This window comes from Plecotus auritus, assembly GCF_963455305.1.
Source record: "Plecotus auritus genome assembly, chromosome: 1".
NCBI classification, from domain to species: domain Eukaryota; kingdom Metazoa; phylum Chordata; class Mammalia; order Chiroptera; family Vespertilionidae; genus Plecotus; species Plecotus auritus.
Genome location: NC_137770.1, coordinates 141,419,394 through 141,438,543, shown reverse-complemented (window position 1 = coordinate 141,438,543; position 19,150 = coordinate 141,419,394). Strand labels below are relative to the sequence as shown.

Here is a 19,150-nt window from a genome sequence, read left to right as displayed (position 1 = left end):
TTTGCAGATCCATTTCTGATTAATGCATGTCATTTCCCTCCTCCACTCTCCCTCGCAGGTCAACTCTGGGGCTCCTACACATAGTGACCATCCCAAGTGGGAAAGAGGAGTGGAGAATAGTATTTCTCAAGAACATCAGAATATAAAACTGACATCAAGAACATCAGATATTCTTGATGCCTCAAGAACATCAGAATATAAAACTGACATCTTAATGAAGGAAAATTCCATACCCAATAAGAGTTTACTTAGAGACAGTAGAAACTATTCCCAGAAAAATGTGTCTAAGGTCAATTCCAGTTTCCCTGGCACCAATTTGTTAGAAGATGAAATAAGCAAAGGGCCTAAAATCTCAGGACTGCAGAGCCCTCCATCTGACCCTGAGAACCAGAAGATGAATTATGGAAAGACAAAAGAGATGACTCAACGAGATCAAGAAAATGCAGATAGATGTCACCTACTCTCTCCCACTAGGTTAACTGAATTGAGTATTTGTGATGTCCAAACTCAAGATCAAGAGGTTCCTGTGACAGAGTTTGGCCAAGTTGTGCTGAGACCCAAAGGGGTTTGGCATGCTAATAACGGGAAGCCTAATGAGGACAGAGAATCAACCCCAAGTTCTCCCACTGAGGAAAGTGGACCCACAGACAACATCGCCTTCATGATTACCAGAACTGCAGTCCAGGTTCTCTCCAGCGGGGAGGTCCGCGAGATAGTGAGCAAGAAGGGAGAAGATGTACAGACAGTGAATATTGACGCCAAAAAAGAGATGTCTTCCCAACAAGAAGGGACTGAAAATGAAGAGCCAGTCGTGTGCCTAGACAAGAAACCAGTCATCATCATTTTTGACGAACCCATGGACATCCGATCTGCATATAAGAGACTTTCAACCATATTTGAGGAGTGCGATGAGGAATTAGAAAGAATGATGACAGAGGAAAAGATAGAAGAGGAGGAAGAGGAGGAAAATGGAGACACTGTGGTCCAGAATAACACTTCCCAAAAGTTCCATAAGGTTGTGTCAGGCCCCGGCTCAGGACTGCAGGCTGAGAGCCGATTGCAGCCACACTCCCTCTCAGGAGACACCAGAGTGTCAGGAGGACAGGGAATGAATAAGGCTGAGCTGACCATGAGTGGCAGAGCAGATTCTCCAAGTTCAGAAAGCAAGTGTGATGTGGCATATGACCAGTTAGAAAGTCCCAAGAAAAAGTTCAAGTTCAAATTCCCCAAAAAGCAACTCGCTGCTCTCACTCAGGCAATTCGCACAGGAACCAAGACGGGGAAGAAGACCTTGCAGGTGGTGGTCTACGAAGAGGAGGAAGAGGATGGCACTTTGAAGCAGCACAAAGAAGCCAAGCGATTCGAAATCACTCAGTCTTCTCCGCCTGAAGACACCCCCCAAAACAGGCTCAGGAGACAAGGGCAGCCCGGTCTGGAGAACACATCTTCCATTTCCAGAACTGATGAGATTAGAAATAACACCTACAGAACACTGGACAGCCTGGAGCAGACCATCAAACAGCTGGAAAATACGATCAGTGAAATGAGTCCAAAAGCCCTCGTTGATACCTCATGTTCTCCCAACAGAGATTCTGTTGCAAGCTCATCCCACATAGCCCGGGAGGCCTCTCCCCGAGCCTTGCTAGTTCTGGAAGAAGCTCCCACTGCCCTAGAGCCCCCCTCATCAATACCTTCAGCTTCACGTAAGGTATCTTGGTCTGATGGAAAATGAAAAGGCCCAGCTGCTTTCCTAAATCTGCCATAATCACCATTAGCAAAAGGTGTCTTGTGATTGACTTGCTTCCTTTCAGGTGGCTCATTTATTATATTTGATTTATTTTTTTGTCTGTTCGCCTTGATACTCTTCTCTCACACTTTCTCCCTCCCCTTCAAAACAACAACAACTGGGTGTCTAACAGCTAATTGACTCTGGTTTTACCTCTGTTGCTGATTGGTGTTGGGTAAGCGCAAGGATGCCGGGCCATCCATTTGCCGTTGAAATGATTGCTCTGACACTCACATTAAAATCCGTTTGATCAGTAGTGGAGCAGTTTATTCTGTTTGATTCTTGGAATTAACCCAGTGGTGTCTTCTGATGTCCGTCTCCCAGATCTGTTCTGCATGTAGGGCTGTGGCTTCTCACATTGAGCTTCTCGGCACACGGTGAGCCGGCCTCAGAGATAATACACTCACATGCTTCCCTTTTCTTCCCCCTCTCGCTGCTCTTCCCCACAGGCCCCCAGTGGGACCCCACAGACCAGCAGGATGCCAGTCCCCATGAGCTCCAAGAATAGACCCGGAAGCCTGGACAAGCCCAGCAAGCAGACCAAACTGCAGGATCCCCGCCAATATCGTCAGGTAGTTTTACCTTAAAACCAGTTTTGGATGGACACGCTTACAGTGGTGAAGCAAGTTGCTGACTTAGTTTATACCAAACCTTGTGTTTTCTTTGTAAGCTATGGTCTGTGTAGACTTCCTGGACCTGGGGCATGAAGAAAGTCTAAAAACCTTTGTTGAACTTTTCTCCACACTTTTGCATGCTTGCAATAAAACATCGTTTACTTTGTGAGTCCCAAGTTTAGCCATTAACACAAGCTGCCACACCGGTTGGCTTTTCTTTGGCAAATGTAGTGGTTCATCAGAACGCTCTGAGAAACCTAGTAGACAAACCTGTCATTGAACTGTCCTGAAAGTCTCCCCCACTAACGTATATGTTGATTGCATTGCATTAGAGGCACATTAACGCTCCACGCCCCACCCTCGCCCCTTAAGAACCCAGATGCATGGCTGACCCAGCCCCAGACATGGTCTCCTTTCTTCCTTTCTGCATCCTCTGCTCTGTACTTTGGGGTTTTCTCCCAGGTTCAGTACAGCACAATGAGACTTAGCTCAGGCCTTGAACTGGTTTGGTTGGGTTGGATGTCTTTTATTTAATTATTCTCAGAAGGGCTGTGTTGCCAGACCCTGTGGAAAGATCGTGTTACCAGCTTTCTGACAAACTGTCTCCCACCATCTTTATTTGCAGGCTAATGGAAGTGCTAAGAAAGCTGGTGGGGACTGTAAGCCTGCTTTCCCCTCCTTACCTGCTTCTAAGATTCCAGCCCTTTCTCCCAGTTCTGGGAAAAGCGGCTCTCTGCCCTCTTCTAGCGGTGACAGCTCTAACTTCCCTAACCCAGCTGCTTCTAAACCACCGGTTACTTCTAACCCTCTCAGCCCCCAAACAGGACGACCTGCCTCCTCTGCCTCCCTCATCCCCTCTGTCTCTAATGGCTCCTTAAAGTTTCAGAGCCCCACTCACACAGGGAAAGGTCACCATCTTTCATTCTCACTGCAGACTCCCAATGGCCGAGCAGCCCCTCCCTCCTGCGCCTCCTCCCTCCCCTCCCCCGCCTCCCCCACTTCACTGAACCAAGGTGCCAGGAGCATCAGGACCATCCATACTCCCAGCCTCACCAGCTACAAGGCACAGAATGGAAGTTCCAGCAAAGCCACCCCATCCACAGCAAAGGAAACCTCTTAAAGGCCACATCCTATTAGGCACAAGTTGGAGTTACATTTAAAAATTTAGAAAAAAATTGTAACAGTCTTTTAACAACTGTTTTCATAAGAGAATGTAACATATTGCTGTACTGTTTGAGGCTTAATGCTAAGTATGTGCTAAATACTGGATGAGTAGATTTCAGTAAAGCTTGTTTGGTTTGGTTTGGTGTTTTTAGTTGTTGCTATTGTAATTACATAGTGTTAACTGTCTGTATTCAACACCTGTTAAATGAAGTAAGCATGTGTTACAGGAAGAGAGTATGGCGAGAGAGAAGGGTGTGTGTGAGACAGGAAAAAAATGTATTCAGCATGTAAAACATGTATGATTCCAGAATTTTAGTATGTTTTGTATAAAAATATTTTTCATTACGGAGACTAGAAGTGAACAGAGAAATACGCAAGTGTGACTATACAAATTGTAAAAGAGATACTATAATATTTCCTTTTATTTTAGTGTTATTTAGCTTTATTACAGATTTCTATTTTTGTCAAAACTTCATGGTTCCTTTCAAGACCTTTTTTGCCAAAACATTTTGATACTATTGCATTGTACATTTGAAAGTAGTGTCTAGACAACAGGCCAACCCAGGGTCATATGTAGAAAGCAATTTATCAAACCAATTGCACTGCCATGAAAATTATGTATAATAATTTGCCAGCCCAAGCAAGCTAGTTTTCTTTGCATTTCTTCCTCCTCCTCCTCCACCTCCTCCTCCTCCTCCTCCTCCACCTCCTCCTCCTCCTCCTCCTTCTCTTCCTCCTCCTCCTCCTCCTTCTTCTACATATTGGGATTCTCTAGTTGTTTTCTTTGCAGTATCTAACCACTTCCTTTGTTCTCTGAGACCTGGAAACCCACACCTATTACAGTACATTGTGGATTTTAAAGTGTAACTTCTGTACTGTTCTGTAAACTGATAAACCTTTGTAAATATATAAATAGACATAAAAACACTATATGTGACAGCACATAGAGTAGTTTTCCCACACCAAAGTTAATTTTTATGCATGCTTTAAAAATATATATTGGGATGGGCAGAAATGGGACTATCCATACATTTTTAAAAAGTAACAAGTTTGCACAGCTAGAGTGTTTTTGTAAATAACTGTATTTGTATAACACAGTCATGTAATATACAGAACTATAAGCAGAGACTTTGCAAAACTAATAAAGGGCTGCATGCTTATTATTTTTTGTACCTGTTACTATAGCTGCGTCCTAGGCAAAGAATGAAACGGAACTATTACCAAGGAAAGTGGTTTGGGCTTTGAGGGCGTTATCAATGACATGTAACCAGCCTCAAACCTGTGTTCTGAAAGCTCTATTTCTCCGAAAGCTCTGGGGTGACTCATGATGAGTTCTCATGAATTCACTGCGAGTGTGGTGCCTTCCGACGTGACCTGCTGACTCTCTTCTCGGAGGCTCACCAAGGTTTGGCTGACGGAAAGCAAACCTGGGCACAGAGTCTCCACCTTCATTTCCAGAGAGGTTCTTCTGACCGGCTTTTTCCTGTTTGAATTCCAGGAGAAGTAAGCTGAAATAAAATGTCATTATCACTAGGATGTGTTTTGTTTGTGCGTGTGTGTGTTTGTTTTGTTTTGTTTTGTTTTAGTTCTTAATTTTAAACAAATATTATTGGTCCAGAGGGAAATATAACTAACATTACACTTAGTTTTCCTTTAAAAAATAGGGATAAAAGTTAGTGAAAATAATGCAAAGATTACTAATGGACTGATAAACTGATAAACTTTTGTAAATACATAAATAGACACAATATATAAATAGACTGTTCTTGTAAGAACAGTCTCAGGAACCTGCTTCTCATTACTTGTTGCCTCCAAAATATTTAACTTGGTGGTTTCATGTAAAGTGCAATATTTCTTATTACTCTAGCACCCGGTTGGTAGTGTTTACAACTTTCGGGCTGACTGAGCTGGCATGCCTTCACCAGAAATATTTACCCTGTCTCTCTCATTATAGTAACTATAATCACATGTTTTACGTATGTAGCGCTCAGGAAAGTTGCCTTATACCTTCTAGGTATCAGAGGTTCCAACATTTCAATTACGTCCTGGAATCGACTCAACAGCTGCATTATGCTAAAGTAGATGTAACAGCTAATGCTCGCCCACTTATCTGCTCCTGTGTATGAACAGCTGAGACTCTTGGTCAGCAGCTAAAGAACAGATTGTGGCTCATGCTTTCAGTGCAACTTCAGACTTCCCAGAGCTCTGGCAGGACATACATGTGAGGACCAATAACGGGTTCGCCAGAGCAGGGGAAACTCAACCTGACCCCTGGCCAAGACCCAGCAAGGTGCTGCCTGCCTCCTCAGGAAGTTGGAGGGGAAACCCTCCATCATTGGAGGAGCTGCCTGCGACACTGAAAAAGGTACCTCAGTTCCTTTTACAGCTCAGGTGGGTGATATTAGATAGGCAGCTGCTGGATTTTTAGATTTTTGTTAAAATACTATTAGTAGACTCTCTACATTATCTTTTTAAGTTCATCATTCAACTAACAAGTTATTATATCGGAAAAAGACCCTTAGAAATAAACCACAGGGGCTTCTCAGATCCATTCTACAGTCCATAATCGGGGCCACCGGCTGGTGCTGCAGCCTTGGGTATGTCTCGGTTTTTCTCATCAGTAATGGAGAATAAGAAAGGAACCTAGGATTGACGAGAGGATTAAATGAGATGCACAGAAAAGTCCTAAGACAGCCTGACACATATCACACACTCGGTAAGGGTTGGTTAGGATTGTGGTCGCCTTCATCACTTCAGAGGCTCCCGTGGGGAGGTGGCGGAGGAGTCAGACACGGAGATGTTTCGCGCAGGCGCTGGGCCCTTGCAGGTGCGACAGAACTGTCAATAGTGCTGCCGCATTGAGGAGGATGCTCTTCTTTTAGTGCTGCTTGTGACTGGGATTCTTTCCAAAGTAAAACAAAGACTTGGATAGATTTGGGGCAGAGCCACGGCCCTGGACCCACAGCCATAGAAGAGAGAGGTGGGGTTTTCAGGCTTGGGAGAAAGTGTACCCAAATCACCTCACCCCGGAGCCCACTGGCGGTGAGGGGTGGAGCTGGTGCCCATCCCTGAGCCAGTACCGGGGCAAGACCCGTGACCAAAAGGAGATACTCCACTGGGCGCTGAGAGCAGGTTTGGCTACCCATCCCCCGGCTCCCCAGCCAGATACAGGACAAATCAGGCGCTTCCGCCTGCCTGCCCTGCAGTGGGGACTAGCTTCCTCCCCTCCCCATGGCCCTGCCAATGCAGAGGCATTGGAGAGCAACCAGGAGTTTTTTGGAGGCAGTAGAGGAATGAAGGCGGCTTCTACTGAATATGCAAAGGGTAATTTTGCAAAAGTAACCGGGTGACCTTGTCCAGGAAAATGCACCATGGGTCACAGGCCACCGCACACACTCCGATCTACTCTCCTGAGGAGATCATGTCCAAGGGGGACGAAGTGATTCCAAGAGCACTTTTGAGGAGATACCCCAGACCTGTTAGGGCTCCTGCCATCCAGCTCCACAGCCACATTCAAGGTCAAGGCTCACCCTGATGACCTGGAGGCAAGAGTGTCAACCAGTTGGCTCCCACCACACCCTCAAATGGTTCCCTCTAGTGGTACCCATGCCCCATATTGCTATGCAGACTGCACATTTTTCAGTCCCCATCTTTGGCTTCCTTTAAGGGCTTTACCTACAAAGATTCCATATTAAACGAATGAGATTAAGTCTCTTTCCTATTGATGAAGTAGGGACCAAGCTTGCACCTTTACCAATCAACATCCCTCGCAGGGGTCGGGGCACAGATGGTCCCTAACACTGGCGAGCTGCAGTCCGGCCGCTCTGTCAGGGGAGGCAGTATTAGATTAAACCTAAGGTCACAGACGGATCAGAGATCTAAGATTTCTCAGGAAGGAGACGTTCGTCTTCGGCCTGTTCTGTCTCCTTTTCTGGGTCTTTTCCTCTTGCTGGTTTTGTGCTCACTGGCCTGCATGCACCAATGCCTGAGTCGGCCTCAGTGCCTCTGCCCTCCACATCCCTGGCCCGGAGCCTGCCCTTCCTGAAGCAGAGGGTCTCCACCTCCTGAGCCACGAGAAGCGCTTCTTGCCTTGACATCTGCTCTGGAAAACCCAGCCAGGAGGTTGTATTCTACTCACAAAAAAGAGTTCACTTGCCTAGAAATGAAGTCAGGGAAGGAAGCTTCAGGGATAAATAGACCATTGTGCCGTGACTGCAATCAGCATTCTCCATTTCCACCAGTGGGCAGTCTCAGTGAAGGGACCTTGCAGGTCTGCACACCTTACATGACCAGGACACAGAATGGCCTTTCACTGAGTGACCGCAGAGAAAGGGGCCATGACCGCCCTCTACATTCCTGTCCCTTCTGTGTCAAATTCCTCAGAGGTGCTGCAGGGGAAAGCAGGCATTCCTGCCCTGTGGGATCCGGCTGCTCCCTGCCCTTGGTCTTAGCCCAAACCACCTGCCCCATCGCTCCCTTCATTCCAGCCACCACTACTCGTTAGGCGAGCCCGAGCCACAGGCGTTCCCTCTGCCTGGAATATTCTCTCCAGGAAACCTGGATCAGGACCCCCGCTATAAGCACCCTCTCCTTCATAGCGCTTAGGGGGGTCTGAAGTATATAATAAGTACAGGAATTCATACCTATACATACTCCCAAAGGGGCCCATGGCACAGCCTGCTATAAACCATGAAGGACCATGCTCTTCTGTGGAGACACAGGTGGGTGGAGGGGAACCGGAGGCCTCACACTGTTCCTATCCCGGAAGATTCTGCAGGGTTTTAGGAACAACTGTTCACCTGCTGCCACTTAGTGGTCATTTCTGGAACTTTCTCTAGGAGATTATCGGAAGCCCTGCTCTTCACTAAATCTCTCAACTTCATTTCCGTTTTGCCACAGCTGTGAAAATGCACAGCCCGCCGGCAGCGTGCATCTGCGGCCCTGGATGAAAGTGTGAGGCAGGTGGCATTTTTCCTCATCTCAAGGCCTCCATTTCAGAATTACTACCTCCCATCATTCCTATCTTGGGGGAAAGTGATGGTAAACTAAGGCACTAAAAAATTAATGTTCCTGCCCTAGCAGGTTTGGCTCAGTGGATAGAGTGTCAGCCTGCGGACTGAAGGGTCCCAGGTTTGATTCCAGTCAAGGGCACATGCTCGAGTTGCAGGCTCAGTCTCCAGTGTGGGGCGTGCAGGAGGCGGCAGATTCTCTCTCATCATTGATGTTTCTATCTCTTCCTCTCCCTTCCTCTCTGAATTCAATTAAAAAAATTAATGTTCCCTTCCAAGCACTTTAGGGCTATAGGAAGAAAGTAGCATTTAATCAAATGGCCACACACCCAGTGATGGAATTCTAAATACCAGAGGGCAGAACTGAATGTTGATGTCCACACCCCACCCCCTCCCCCATTCATATAATGACGCCTCAATCCCCATTGTGATGGTATTTGGAGGTGGGGCCTGAAGGTTAGATGAGGTTGTGCCAATGAGGCCCTTATGGTGGGAGTGATGCCCTCATAAGAAGAGATACCTGAGAAGGTGGCACGTGCAGGCCAGAACCCGGCCAGGCTGGCACCCGGCTCTCAGACTTCCAGCCTCAGAACTGTGCGAGAGAAATGCCTGTCGTGTAAGCCACCCCGTCTGTGGCATCTGTTAGGGCAGCCCCAGCTGACTGAGACAGGAAGGAAGGTAGAATTCCCTGGGCAGGAAATCCCACAGGCAGGATTGCTAGTCCGTGCAGGCAGCCCCTCTGCTCTGGCACCATGAATTTGCTGTTATTTCTGCTTGTGGAATTTCTGGAGGACGTATTGCATCTACTGCAGAGATGATGGGGCTAGAAGCTAGAAGCATGAGGGCACAAAACGAAGCCAAGGGCCCCTGCCCTGTCCTTGTGCAATTGACATTTTGGATCCAACAATGAATTTTTATGTATCCCAGTTACATGTTCACCTGTTAGATTCAACAGATCCAGGTGCATTTAAATAAAATCCAAACCCTTTCCGAGGGGCCCACAGGGAGGCCTCTGCTGTGCGGCTCCTGCCAACACCTCCAACGGGACCTCTTAGTCTGCAGACACTTTTGCCGGAGGAGTGAATGCAGAGACATTACCTCAGCTGTGGGTAACTCTCATTGTCCCACAAGCCATACTAGGATGGAGGGGGAGGTCTGCGGCGAAGGGTCGAATGCTACCAAAGAAGGGGAGCAAGTCTGCCTGGGCATCTTTTCGAGGTGCTGCTGTCAGTACTCCGCGTCAGGCCCTCGGCTGTCAGCACTGCGAGGGAGGCCAGGACCCCGGTCTCGCTCCTGATGCACTGCATCCCCCTCTCTCCACCCACTTCCTCTGGCACAGCTGACCCTCATCGCCTGCGACCGGTAACTCCCAGCAGTTCTCCCCTTCGGGCCGTTGCACCCCCAGCAGACCCTCAGTGCCGTCTGGGGACATTTGGGGTGGTCACCCTGGGAGCAATGGGTGCTGCTGGCAGCCGGCGGTGGAAGCCAGGCGCTGCTAGCCAGCTCCTCGCACAGGACAGACCCACATCCAAGACCGACCGGCCCAAATGTCAGCAGTGCTGAGCAGCCCTGCAGGTTGTATCACATTTTGTACCAAAAGCTATTCCCTTTGCGGGGAACCCCTGCCGGCAGGTGGCTGTGACCTAGGGTGGCCTTCAGGGGCACAGGGGAAAGGTGTCCATCCCCCACGTGCACCAGGCCACCTCCGCTCACTCCTGAACTCTCGCTCCCTCCTTTTACAATGTAGCCTTTTCAAGCTTCTTCCCTTTCATGTTTACTGTTTTTAAATATATTTGTATTGATTTCAGAGAGGAAGGGATAGGATAGGGAGAGAGAGAGAAACATCAATGATGAGCATCATCAATCAGCTGCATCCTGCACTGCCTCCTGCACGCCCCCCTCCCCCCTGCACTGGGGATTGAGCCTGAAACCCAGGCATGTGCCCTGACTGGGAATGGAACCCCATGACCTCCTGATTCATGGGTCCACACTCAACCGCTGAGTCACACAGGCCAACTTATTTTAACCTAAGTTCCCCTGTTACCAATAGGATCTAGAAGGGAGAGAGAAGGCCAAGTAAATGCCCTCAGGTATCACAGGGTCCAAGTCACATCCCACGGCCACTCAGCATGGGGACAGCGAGGCAAGCCCATGTTCTCACGTGTGACCACCCACCAGAATCCGCTGTGGAGCTTGGAAAGGAGGCCCGGCACGTGCGCACTGGGAAAGCTCACTGGGTAATTCTGAGGTTCAGCCAAGCAGCAACAGCTGAGGTAACGAGGGCAGCTCTACCTCGGAGGTCCACCAGGTGGCTCCACAGCCCTCTGCCAGGCTCTCCGCAGCCGCCCGGCCAGAGGACAAGATGTTAACCAGAACCTCACTGACTCAGGGCGTTCTGTGTGACCTGCTCTGAGTGCTGTATGGCTGGGGCTTGGCGGGGGACCTGAGAACATCCCGTAGCAGCAGGGCACTAAATGATGAGAAACTGTCGCTTCCTAGTTGGCCTGGAGCTTCAGTGAGGGGGGCCCAGGAAGGGGAGGGAGGAACGAAGCAGATGTGCCCAGAGAAGCCCAGAAGTCAGGTTAGGGGAGCCGTGGAGCCCCGGGAGAAGAGGGGGACATGGGAGGGTCTGCCTCCATCCCTGGCTGCTTTCCAGGCCCAGTGCCAGTTCTGAGGCACCATCAGCATTTTTCTCGAGAGAGTGAAGGGGTTCTTGCTTCTGCACAGAACATGCTACCTCAAGGCACTCTCTAAGGGCGCGTACAAAGGAAGCCCTGTCTGATGTGTCCATTTTGAAAAAACTCACACCTGTGAGCTGCACGCGTGGTTTCCAGAGACCCTGTTCCCTGAAAAGTGAGGGTGTCAGCCTGGGGTGGCCTGCCCTCTTGAACTCCTTCATCCTTACAAGAATAGGGCCCCCCAATGCTGTAGGAACCCCAAGACAGAGAAACTGTGCTCTGGGGGAGGGGTGGCTCAAAAAGCCTCAGACAGGAGCTGTCATTTGAGCCTTCACGTCATTTGAGATTTGATGGGTGAGCAGGAGGTAATAAGGCAAAGAAGTGGATAAAGGATCCAATGCAAACGATGCTGCAAGTGTGGCTGCAGGGTGCCAAGCCATGCCCATCCTGGGAAATGACCCTGAGAGGACTGATGTGGGAGCACGAGGAGCAGCCTGTGAGGGGCAGGGTGACGGGCTCCTGAAGCCTGCGCTCTGGGTTTTAGCTAATGAGTGGTCCACCTCAACCACCCCTACTTATTCTGGCTCTCAGCCCAGGAGGAGGCCACGCCCGCTGTAATCCCCTGGTGTGCTGTGAGTGTGGCCCCCACTGCTGACCCGCTTCGAGGGCACAGAGCCTGCTGTGCCACCACATCTATTGTGTGCCTCGTTATCGGGCAATGGTGTGAGGTCCCAGGAAAACTCAACTCTTATCCTCAAAGAACACAGATCCAGCAGGAAAGCGGGACAGCAATGAGACACAAACCACCACCGCGGTGCTGGGCAGGTGGGAGCAGGCACAGGATGGCCCTCACTCCGCCAGGGGACGAGAAGTGAAGGTCCAGGCAGAAAAGCAAGACCACTGGTATTTGGCTAGGCCGGCGCCTTCGGGGAGGAGCATGGTGATGTCACACAGTAGGTTGGAACCAAAACAAGAAGGGCCTTGCATATTAAGCACAAAGTTAGTAAATTTTTTGGTAGGCAAAAGAAAAAGTATTCGATTTAAGGAGGAAAATGACCCAATTTGAATCATGAAAACGATTTTGGAAGGGAGTGGGAAATGAGGAAAGAGAAGGAGAGGGTCTGAGTGGCCAGGGCTCATGAATGACAGGTTGCGGAGGCTGACAAGTCACTCCATCTGGTGCCCAATTGGATGTTTGGGGCTGTGTGCTTCCACGAGGCCGATCTCACTTCTCCTGCTCCCTTTTCCACCTCCGCCTTCTGCAAAACTAAATGATCCCACTTGCCCATGGGGACACCGAGAATAGGAAAATCTTCAATTCCATCAACATTAACCACGGTGTATGCAGCCACACACATTGTCCTCATGGTGTTGCCATAGCAATACCAGACGCTCCTGGCATGATGGTGGCATATTATTAACTTTTAGTTTTAGTTTAGTTTTGATTGTTAATCCTCACCCAAGGACATGTTTTTATTGATTTTAGAGACAGAGGAGGGGAGAGGGAGAGAGAAAAACATCAATATGAGAAACATCTATTGGTTGCCTCCCATACCCACCCCATCCGGGGATTGAACCAGCATCAAACCTGTAACCCGGGTATGTGCCCTGCAAAGGATGATGCAACCCTTCAGTGTATAGGATGACGCTCCAACCAACCGAGCCACGCTGGCCTGGGCAAAACGTTTAGTTTTTTAATTGGAGGTCAGGGTTTTGAAAAATTAGCTTGATTACTGTCTCAAGTTCAGTTACTCCAAAGCCGAAAGAGGACAGACCTCCCAGCCAAAGCCTTGACATTCCCAGCTTTCTGGGTGCAGCCTCACCCTTTACCACCCTGGGCGCTAGCGGTCCCCGGCCCAGTCAGGGCCAGAACTGTCCTGTCTTACTTGCTTCCAGAGGAATGTCACCGACTCTGGTCCCCCCTGCGGTGGTGACAGCCAGCCTGTTCTGGCAAGAAGAGCTCAGTTCCCTCAGATGAAGACCTGAAAGGCGTGCGCCCAGCTGACAAGCAAGCGTGCACATATGGGAAGTCAGCCCCAGGCTGAGCTGGAGCTCAGGCTGTCCCTCCCTCCCCCTCAGGGCAATGACGGGAGCACAGGAAAGAGAAGTGCTTTCTGCTCGCCTATCTTCCTGATGTTGAATCAAGAAAGAATCCAGGTGACGACTGCAAAGCCAGAGTGTTGCTAATGAGAAAACTCCAAGGAGAAGATCCAAGATAGCAGAGAAGGCGGAAGGTACATTCACCTCCTCCCAAGACCAAATTGGAATTACAACTAGAATATAGAGCCATCAACCTGAACAACCAACTGAAAGTGAACTGAACAGAGGACTTAGAACCAAGAATTTATAGAAGAAGCTACAATGAGACAGGTAGGAAGGGTAGAGATAGAAAGAGAGCTGGCCTGCTCCCACCAGCAGCAGCTGAGTCTGGAGGGATAGGTTTCCCCTGAGGAGCATGGGGTCTCAACTCACGCCAGGCTCCTCAGCCCAGAGCACAAGAGCTGGGAAGAGGCACCCACATAACATCTGGCTGTGACAAGCCATGAGGATTCTATCAGCAAGGGAGAGACACAAGTTGACCACAGGCACCCTCCTAAGGGCCAACATACAAATTTCATTCACTGCCACTCACCCTGGGCTCTGGCACAGAGTGGACTAGAGTGTGATGAGAGATTGGCATTTGTGGCTCCAGCAGACCTGAAGGGATAGACATCAGGGTCCCTGTGGTGAGTCCCTCTCCCACACCACAGATTCCATCTTTCTCACCTAGCCAGTTTGGCTCAGTGGATAGAGCATCAGCCTGTGGACTGAAAAGTCCCAGGTTCGACTCCAGTTAAGGGCACATGCCCAGGTTGTGGGCTCCATCTCCAGTGTAGGGCATGCAGGAGACAGCCAATCAAGATTCTCTCTCATCATTGATGTTTCTATCTCTCTCCCTCTCTCTTCCTCTCTGAAATCAATATATATATCCTATCTAATAAAAGAGAAACATGCAAATTGACCATACCTCCGCTATACCCACTAGCCAATCAGAGCGAGTATGCAAATTAATCCAACAAAGATGGAGGCAGCTACTGAGCTGGAGTGAGCAGGAGGCTTGGGTTGCCCCTGGCGATGGAGGAAGCCAAGCTTCCTGCCCGCCCTGGCCAGCTCTGGCCTCCGCTCAAGGCTACAAAGTTTCAATTATAGAAGATAAATAAATCCCAGGTACCTGCTTCCAGCTGGCCCTGGCACTGCTCAAGGAGGCGCTGAAAAAAAAGAAAAGAAAAAAAGGAGGGGCTGGGAGCTTGGGTCGCTGGGGGGCATGGCCAACCTGCAAACAGACATCAGCCCCTCACCCAGCCTGGCCAGGCACCCCAGCGAGACCCCCCACCCTGAAGAGGGTATGGCCAGCCTGAAAACGGCCCTCAGCCCCTTATCCAGGCTGGCCACCCCCCCAATGGAGTAAGAGTCCCCACTAGGGGGCGTGGTCAGCCTGCAAACAGCCATCAGCCCCTCACCCAGGCTGGCCAGGCACCCCAGCAGGGACCCCCACCCTGAAAGGGGTGTGGCCAGCTTGAAAACAGCCCTCATCCTTTCACCCAGGCTGGCCATGCGCCCCCTAGTGGGGACCCTCACCCCATGGGGGCGTGGCCAGCCTGCAAACCATCACAGGCCCCTCGCCCAGGCCACCCCACACCCCAAGGGAACCCCCACCCTGATCCAGGACACCCTTTAGGGCAAACCAGCCAGCCCCCACCCATGCACTAGGCCTCTATCTATACTAATAAAAGGGTAATATGCTAATTAGACTGGGAGACCTTCCAGGAGACCTTCCGGACATTCTTCTGGACAAAGCCTTGGTGGCGGGGCCGAGATAGAGGTGGTTAGAGGCCAAGAGGGCAGGGCAGTTGTGGGTGATCAGGCCAGGATGGGATGACAGTTGTGGGTGATCAGGCTGGTGGAGGACAGGGCCATTGGGGGTAAGAAGACCAGCAGGGGGGCCAGTTGGGGGCGAGCAGGCCATCAGTGGGGGTCAGTTGGAGGTGATCAGGCCAGCGGGGGGGCAGTTGGGGGCAAGCAGGCCAGTGGGGAGGGAAGTGGGGGTGAGCAGGCTGGCAGGGGAGGCAGTTGGGGGTGAGCACACTGGCACAAGGGGCAGTTGGGGATGATCAAGCTGGCAGGGGGGCATTTGGGGGCAAGCAGGCTGGCAGGCAGAGTGGTTGGGGCAATCAGGCAGGCAGGCAGGTGAGCAGTTAGAAACCAGCAGTCCTGGATTGCGAGAGGGATGTCCGACTGCCAGTTTAGGCCCGATCCCTGTAAACCAGCAGTAGGACATCCTTCGAGGGGTCCCAGATTGGAGAGGGTGCAGGCCAGGCTGAGGAACACCACCCCCTCTCCCCCCGTGCACAAATTTCGTGCACCGGGCCATGATTATATATATATATAATCTAGCCCAGCCAACATGGCTCAGTGGTTGAGCATTGACCTATGAACCAAGAGGTCACAGTTTGATTCCCAGTCTGGGCACATACCCGGGCACATGCCCAGGTTTCGGGCTCCATCCCCAATGGGGGACATGTGGGAAGCAGCTGATGAATGATTCTCTCTCATTATTGATGTTTCTCTCTCCCTGTCCCTTCCTCTCTGAAACCAATAAAAATATAATAAATTTACCTAGGAATAAATTTAACCAAGGATATTAAAGACCTGTACTCAGAAAATTATAAGACACTGAAGAAAAATTGAAGAAGATAAAAATAAGTATAAGTATATACATGCTCATGGATAGGAAGAATTAACATCATTAAAACTAGAGGCCCGGTGCACAACATTCGTGCACTGGGGGGGGGGGGCGTCCCTCAGCCCGGCCTGTGCCCTCTCACAGTCTAGGACCCCTTGCTCCTTACCACCCACCTGCAGCGGAGGTGGAAGAGGCTCCTGCCACCACTGCTGTGCTTGCCAGTCATGAGCCTGGCCTCTGGCTGAGTGGTGCTCTCTCTGTGGGAGCGCACTGACCACCAGGGGCCAGCTCCTGGGTTGAGCGTCTGCCCCCTGGTGGTCCGCGCATGTCGTGACCGGTCATTCCACTGTTCAGTTGATTTGCATGTTAGGGTTTTATTATATAGGACAGTGGTCAGCAAACTCATTAGTCAACAGAGTGGCAAACCGCGGCTCGCGAGCCGCATGTGGCTCGCAAGCCGCAGTTTGCGGACCACTGATATAGTATGTCCATACTACCCAAAATAATCTATAAATTCAACATAATTTATTTCAAGATATCCATTGCATATTTCACAGAACTAAAACAAATATTTCAAAAACTTATGTGGAACCCCAAAAGACCTTAATCAACCACAGCAATCCTGAGAAAAAAGAACAAAGTTGGAGGAGTCATGCTACCTGATGTCAAACTATACTACAAGGCCATGGTAATCAAAACAGCATGGTACTGGCATAAATATGGACATAGATCAATAGAATAGAATAGAGAGCCCAGAAATAAACCCATGCCTTTATGGTCAATTAATATTTGACAAAAGAGGCAAGAATGTAAAATGGGGTAAAGACAATCTATTCAATATATGGTACTGGAGAAATTGGCAGATACATGTAAAAAAGTGAAACTAAACCACCTTCTCACACCACATACAAGAATAAACTCAAAATTATTAAAGACTTAAATGAAAAACTCAAAACTATAAAAATTGTAGAAGAAAACACAGGCAACAAATGTCAGACATTTCCAGTAACAATATTCTTTCTGATATATCTCCTCACGCAAGGGAAATAAAAGAAAAAATAAACAAATGGGACTATATCAAACTAATATGTTTTTCACAGCAAAGGAAACCATGAACAAAATGTAAATATAATCCACTGAATGGGAGCACAGATTCACCAATGAATATCTGATAAGGGGTTAATATTCAAAATTTATAAAGAACTTATCCAACACTGCACAAAAAAACAACAACAATCCAACTAAACAATGAGTAAAGGACCTACATAGATACTTCTCCAAAGAGTATATACAGGTGGCCAGTAGACATGTAAGGTTTATATTCTTGTAAATACTAACATATATGGCACTTACTATGTATTAGGCACTTTCTAAGCCTTAAAATTAACCCATTTAATCCTCAAAACAGGCTAGTGTTATTATTTGTAAGTGGCAGAGCTAGGATTTGAAATCAGTCTGTCACTCTACTAACTACCATAGCTGGTACTAGATACTGCCTCTCCAGCCCTATTGCTTTGGTGAAGAGTGTGCTATGCAAAACTTTTGCTTAAATAAATAAGTGTGATGGTCCTAAGATGCCCATTGTGTGGAATAAACTAACTTCCTTCCTATGAATCTTTTTTCTTTCTGTGCTTTAATGCTCCACAGGCCCCTGGCCTGGCCATCAGCCCCTGTGGGGCCTCCCCTCCACTCAATCATTTGGTCTGCAAGTTCCTCGATAATCTCCACTAATAAAAGAGTAACATGCCAATGAAACATCACTCTGCTACACAAAGCCATGCCCACCAGCTAATCAGGAGCGAGTATGCAAATTAACCCAACCAAGATGGTGGCTGGCCACAGAGCTAGAGCAAGCAGGAGGCTTGGGTTACCCTGGCAATGGAGGAAGTCAAGCTTCGCGCCCGCCCTGGCTGGCCCTGGCCTCCGCTCAAGGATACAAAGTTTCATAGAAGATAAATAAATCCCAACAAAAATGGCAGCAGCCATGGAGCTGGAGAGAGCAGGAGGCTTGGGTTGCCCCCAGCCATGGAGAAAGCCAAGCTTCCTGGCCTGCCCTGGCCTCTGCTCAAAACTACAAAGTTTCAATTATAGAATATAAATAAATCCCAGATACCAGGGTCTCCACTTGGGTCGCTGGGGGGTGTGGCCAGCCTGCAAACCACCACAGGCCCCTTGCCCAGGCCACCCCACGCCCCAAGGGAACCCCCACCCTGATCTGGGACACCCTTCAGAGCAAACCAGCTGGCCCCACCCGTGCACCAGGCCTCTATCCTATCTAATCCTATCTAATAAAAGAATAATATGCAAATTGACCATCACTCCAACACACAAGATGACTGCCCCCATGTGGACACAAGATGGCTGCCACAAGATGGCCAGCAGGGGAGGGCAGTTGGGAGGGACGAGGTCTGCAAGGGAGGGCAGTTGGGGGCGATCAAGCCTGCAGGGGAGGGCAGTTAGGGGTGACCAGGCTGGCAGAGGAGGGAAGTTGGGGGCGACTGGGCCTGCAGGGAAGGGCAGTTGGGGGGGGACCCAGGCCTGCAGGGGAGAGAAGTTGGGGGAGACCAGGCCTGCAGGGGAGGGCAGTTAGGGGTGACCAGGCCTGCAGAGAGGGAAGTTGGGGGGTACCAGGCCTTCAGGGGAAGTTAGGGGTGACCAGGCCTGCAGGGGATGGTAGTTAGGCATCAATCAGGCTGGCAGGGGAGTGGTTAGGGGGTGATCAGGCTGGCAGGCAGAAGCGGTTAGGGGCAATCAGGAAGGCAGGCAGGCGAGCAGTTGGGAGCCAGCAGTCCTGGATTGTGAGAGGGATATCCGACTGGTAGGATCGGGCCTAAACAGGCAGTCGGACATCCCTCAAGGGGTCCCAGATTGGAGAGGGTGCAGGCTGGGTTGAGGGACACACACCCCCGTGCACGAATTTTGTGCACCGGGCCTCTAGTACAAAAATAACCATGAATTCTCAGTGTCTGCCATATAAAAACAGAGCAAAAATTATCCCATCACTCATTACCTTAAAACAAAACATCTTGGAAAAAATACAACACAGGTTTTTAACTTCTGCAGTATTTTTTCAGATAAAACAGTAAAATAGTCTTCTTAGAAATTAGTGAAATATTAACCACATTATACACATCGTTACAGTACAAGTGAATGAGGCCAAATACCCAGCTGTGTCT

At 49.4% G+C, this 19,150-nt stretch overlaps 1 protein-coding gene across 7 annotated transcripts in view; it reads left to right on the top strand.

Moving 5' to 3' along the window:
• The window catches only part of KIAA1217, a 315,669-nt gene extending 312,106 nt beyond the window's left edge, over nucleotides 1-3,563 (top strand). For 5 of the 7 annotated variants that reach the window (XM_080661410.1, XM_080661413.1, XM_080661411.1 and 2 more), the window contains 2 exons: nucleotides 2,236-2,358; nucleotides 3,026-3,563. In XM_080661410.1, the coding sequence (XP_080517536.1) occupies nucleotides 2,236-2,358; nucleotides 3,026-3,520 (618 nt within the window). In that variant the 3' untranslated portion in view covers nucleotides 3,521-3,563. Of the gene's footprint in view, nucleotides 1-58; nucleotides 1,709-2,235; nucleotides 2,495-3,025 lie in introns of those variants that run through there. The other 2 variants (XM_080661407.1, XM_080661412.1) reach the window with 2 other exon arrangements.
• Nucleotides 3,564-19,150: the final 15,587 nt, after the last annotated feature.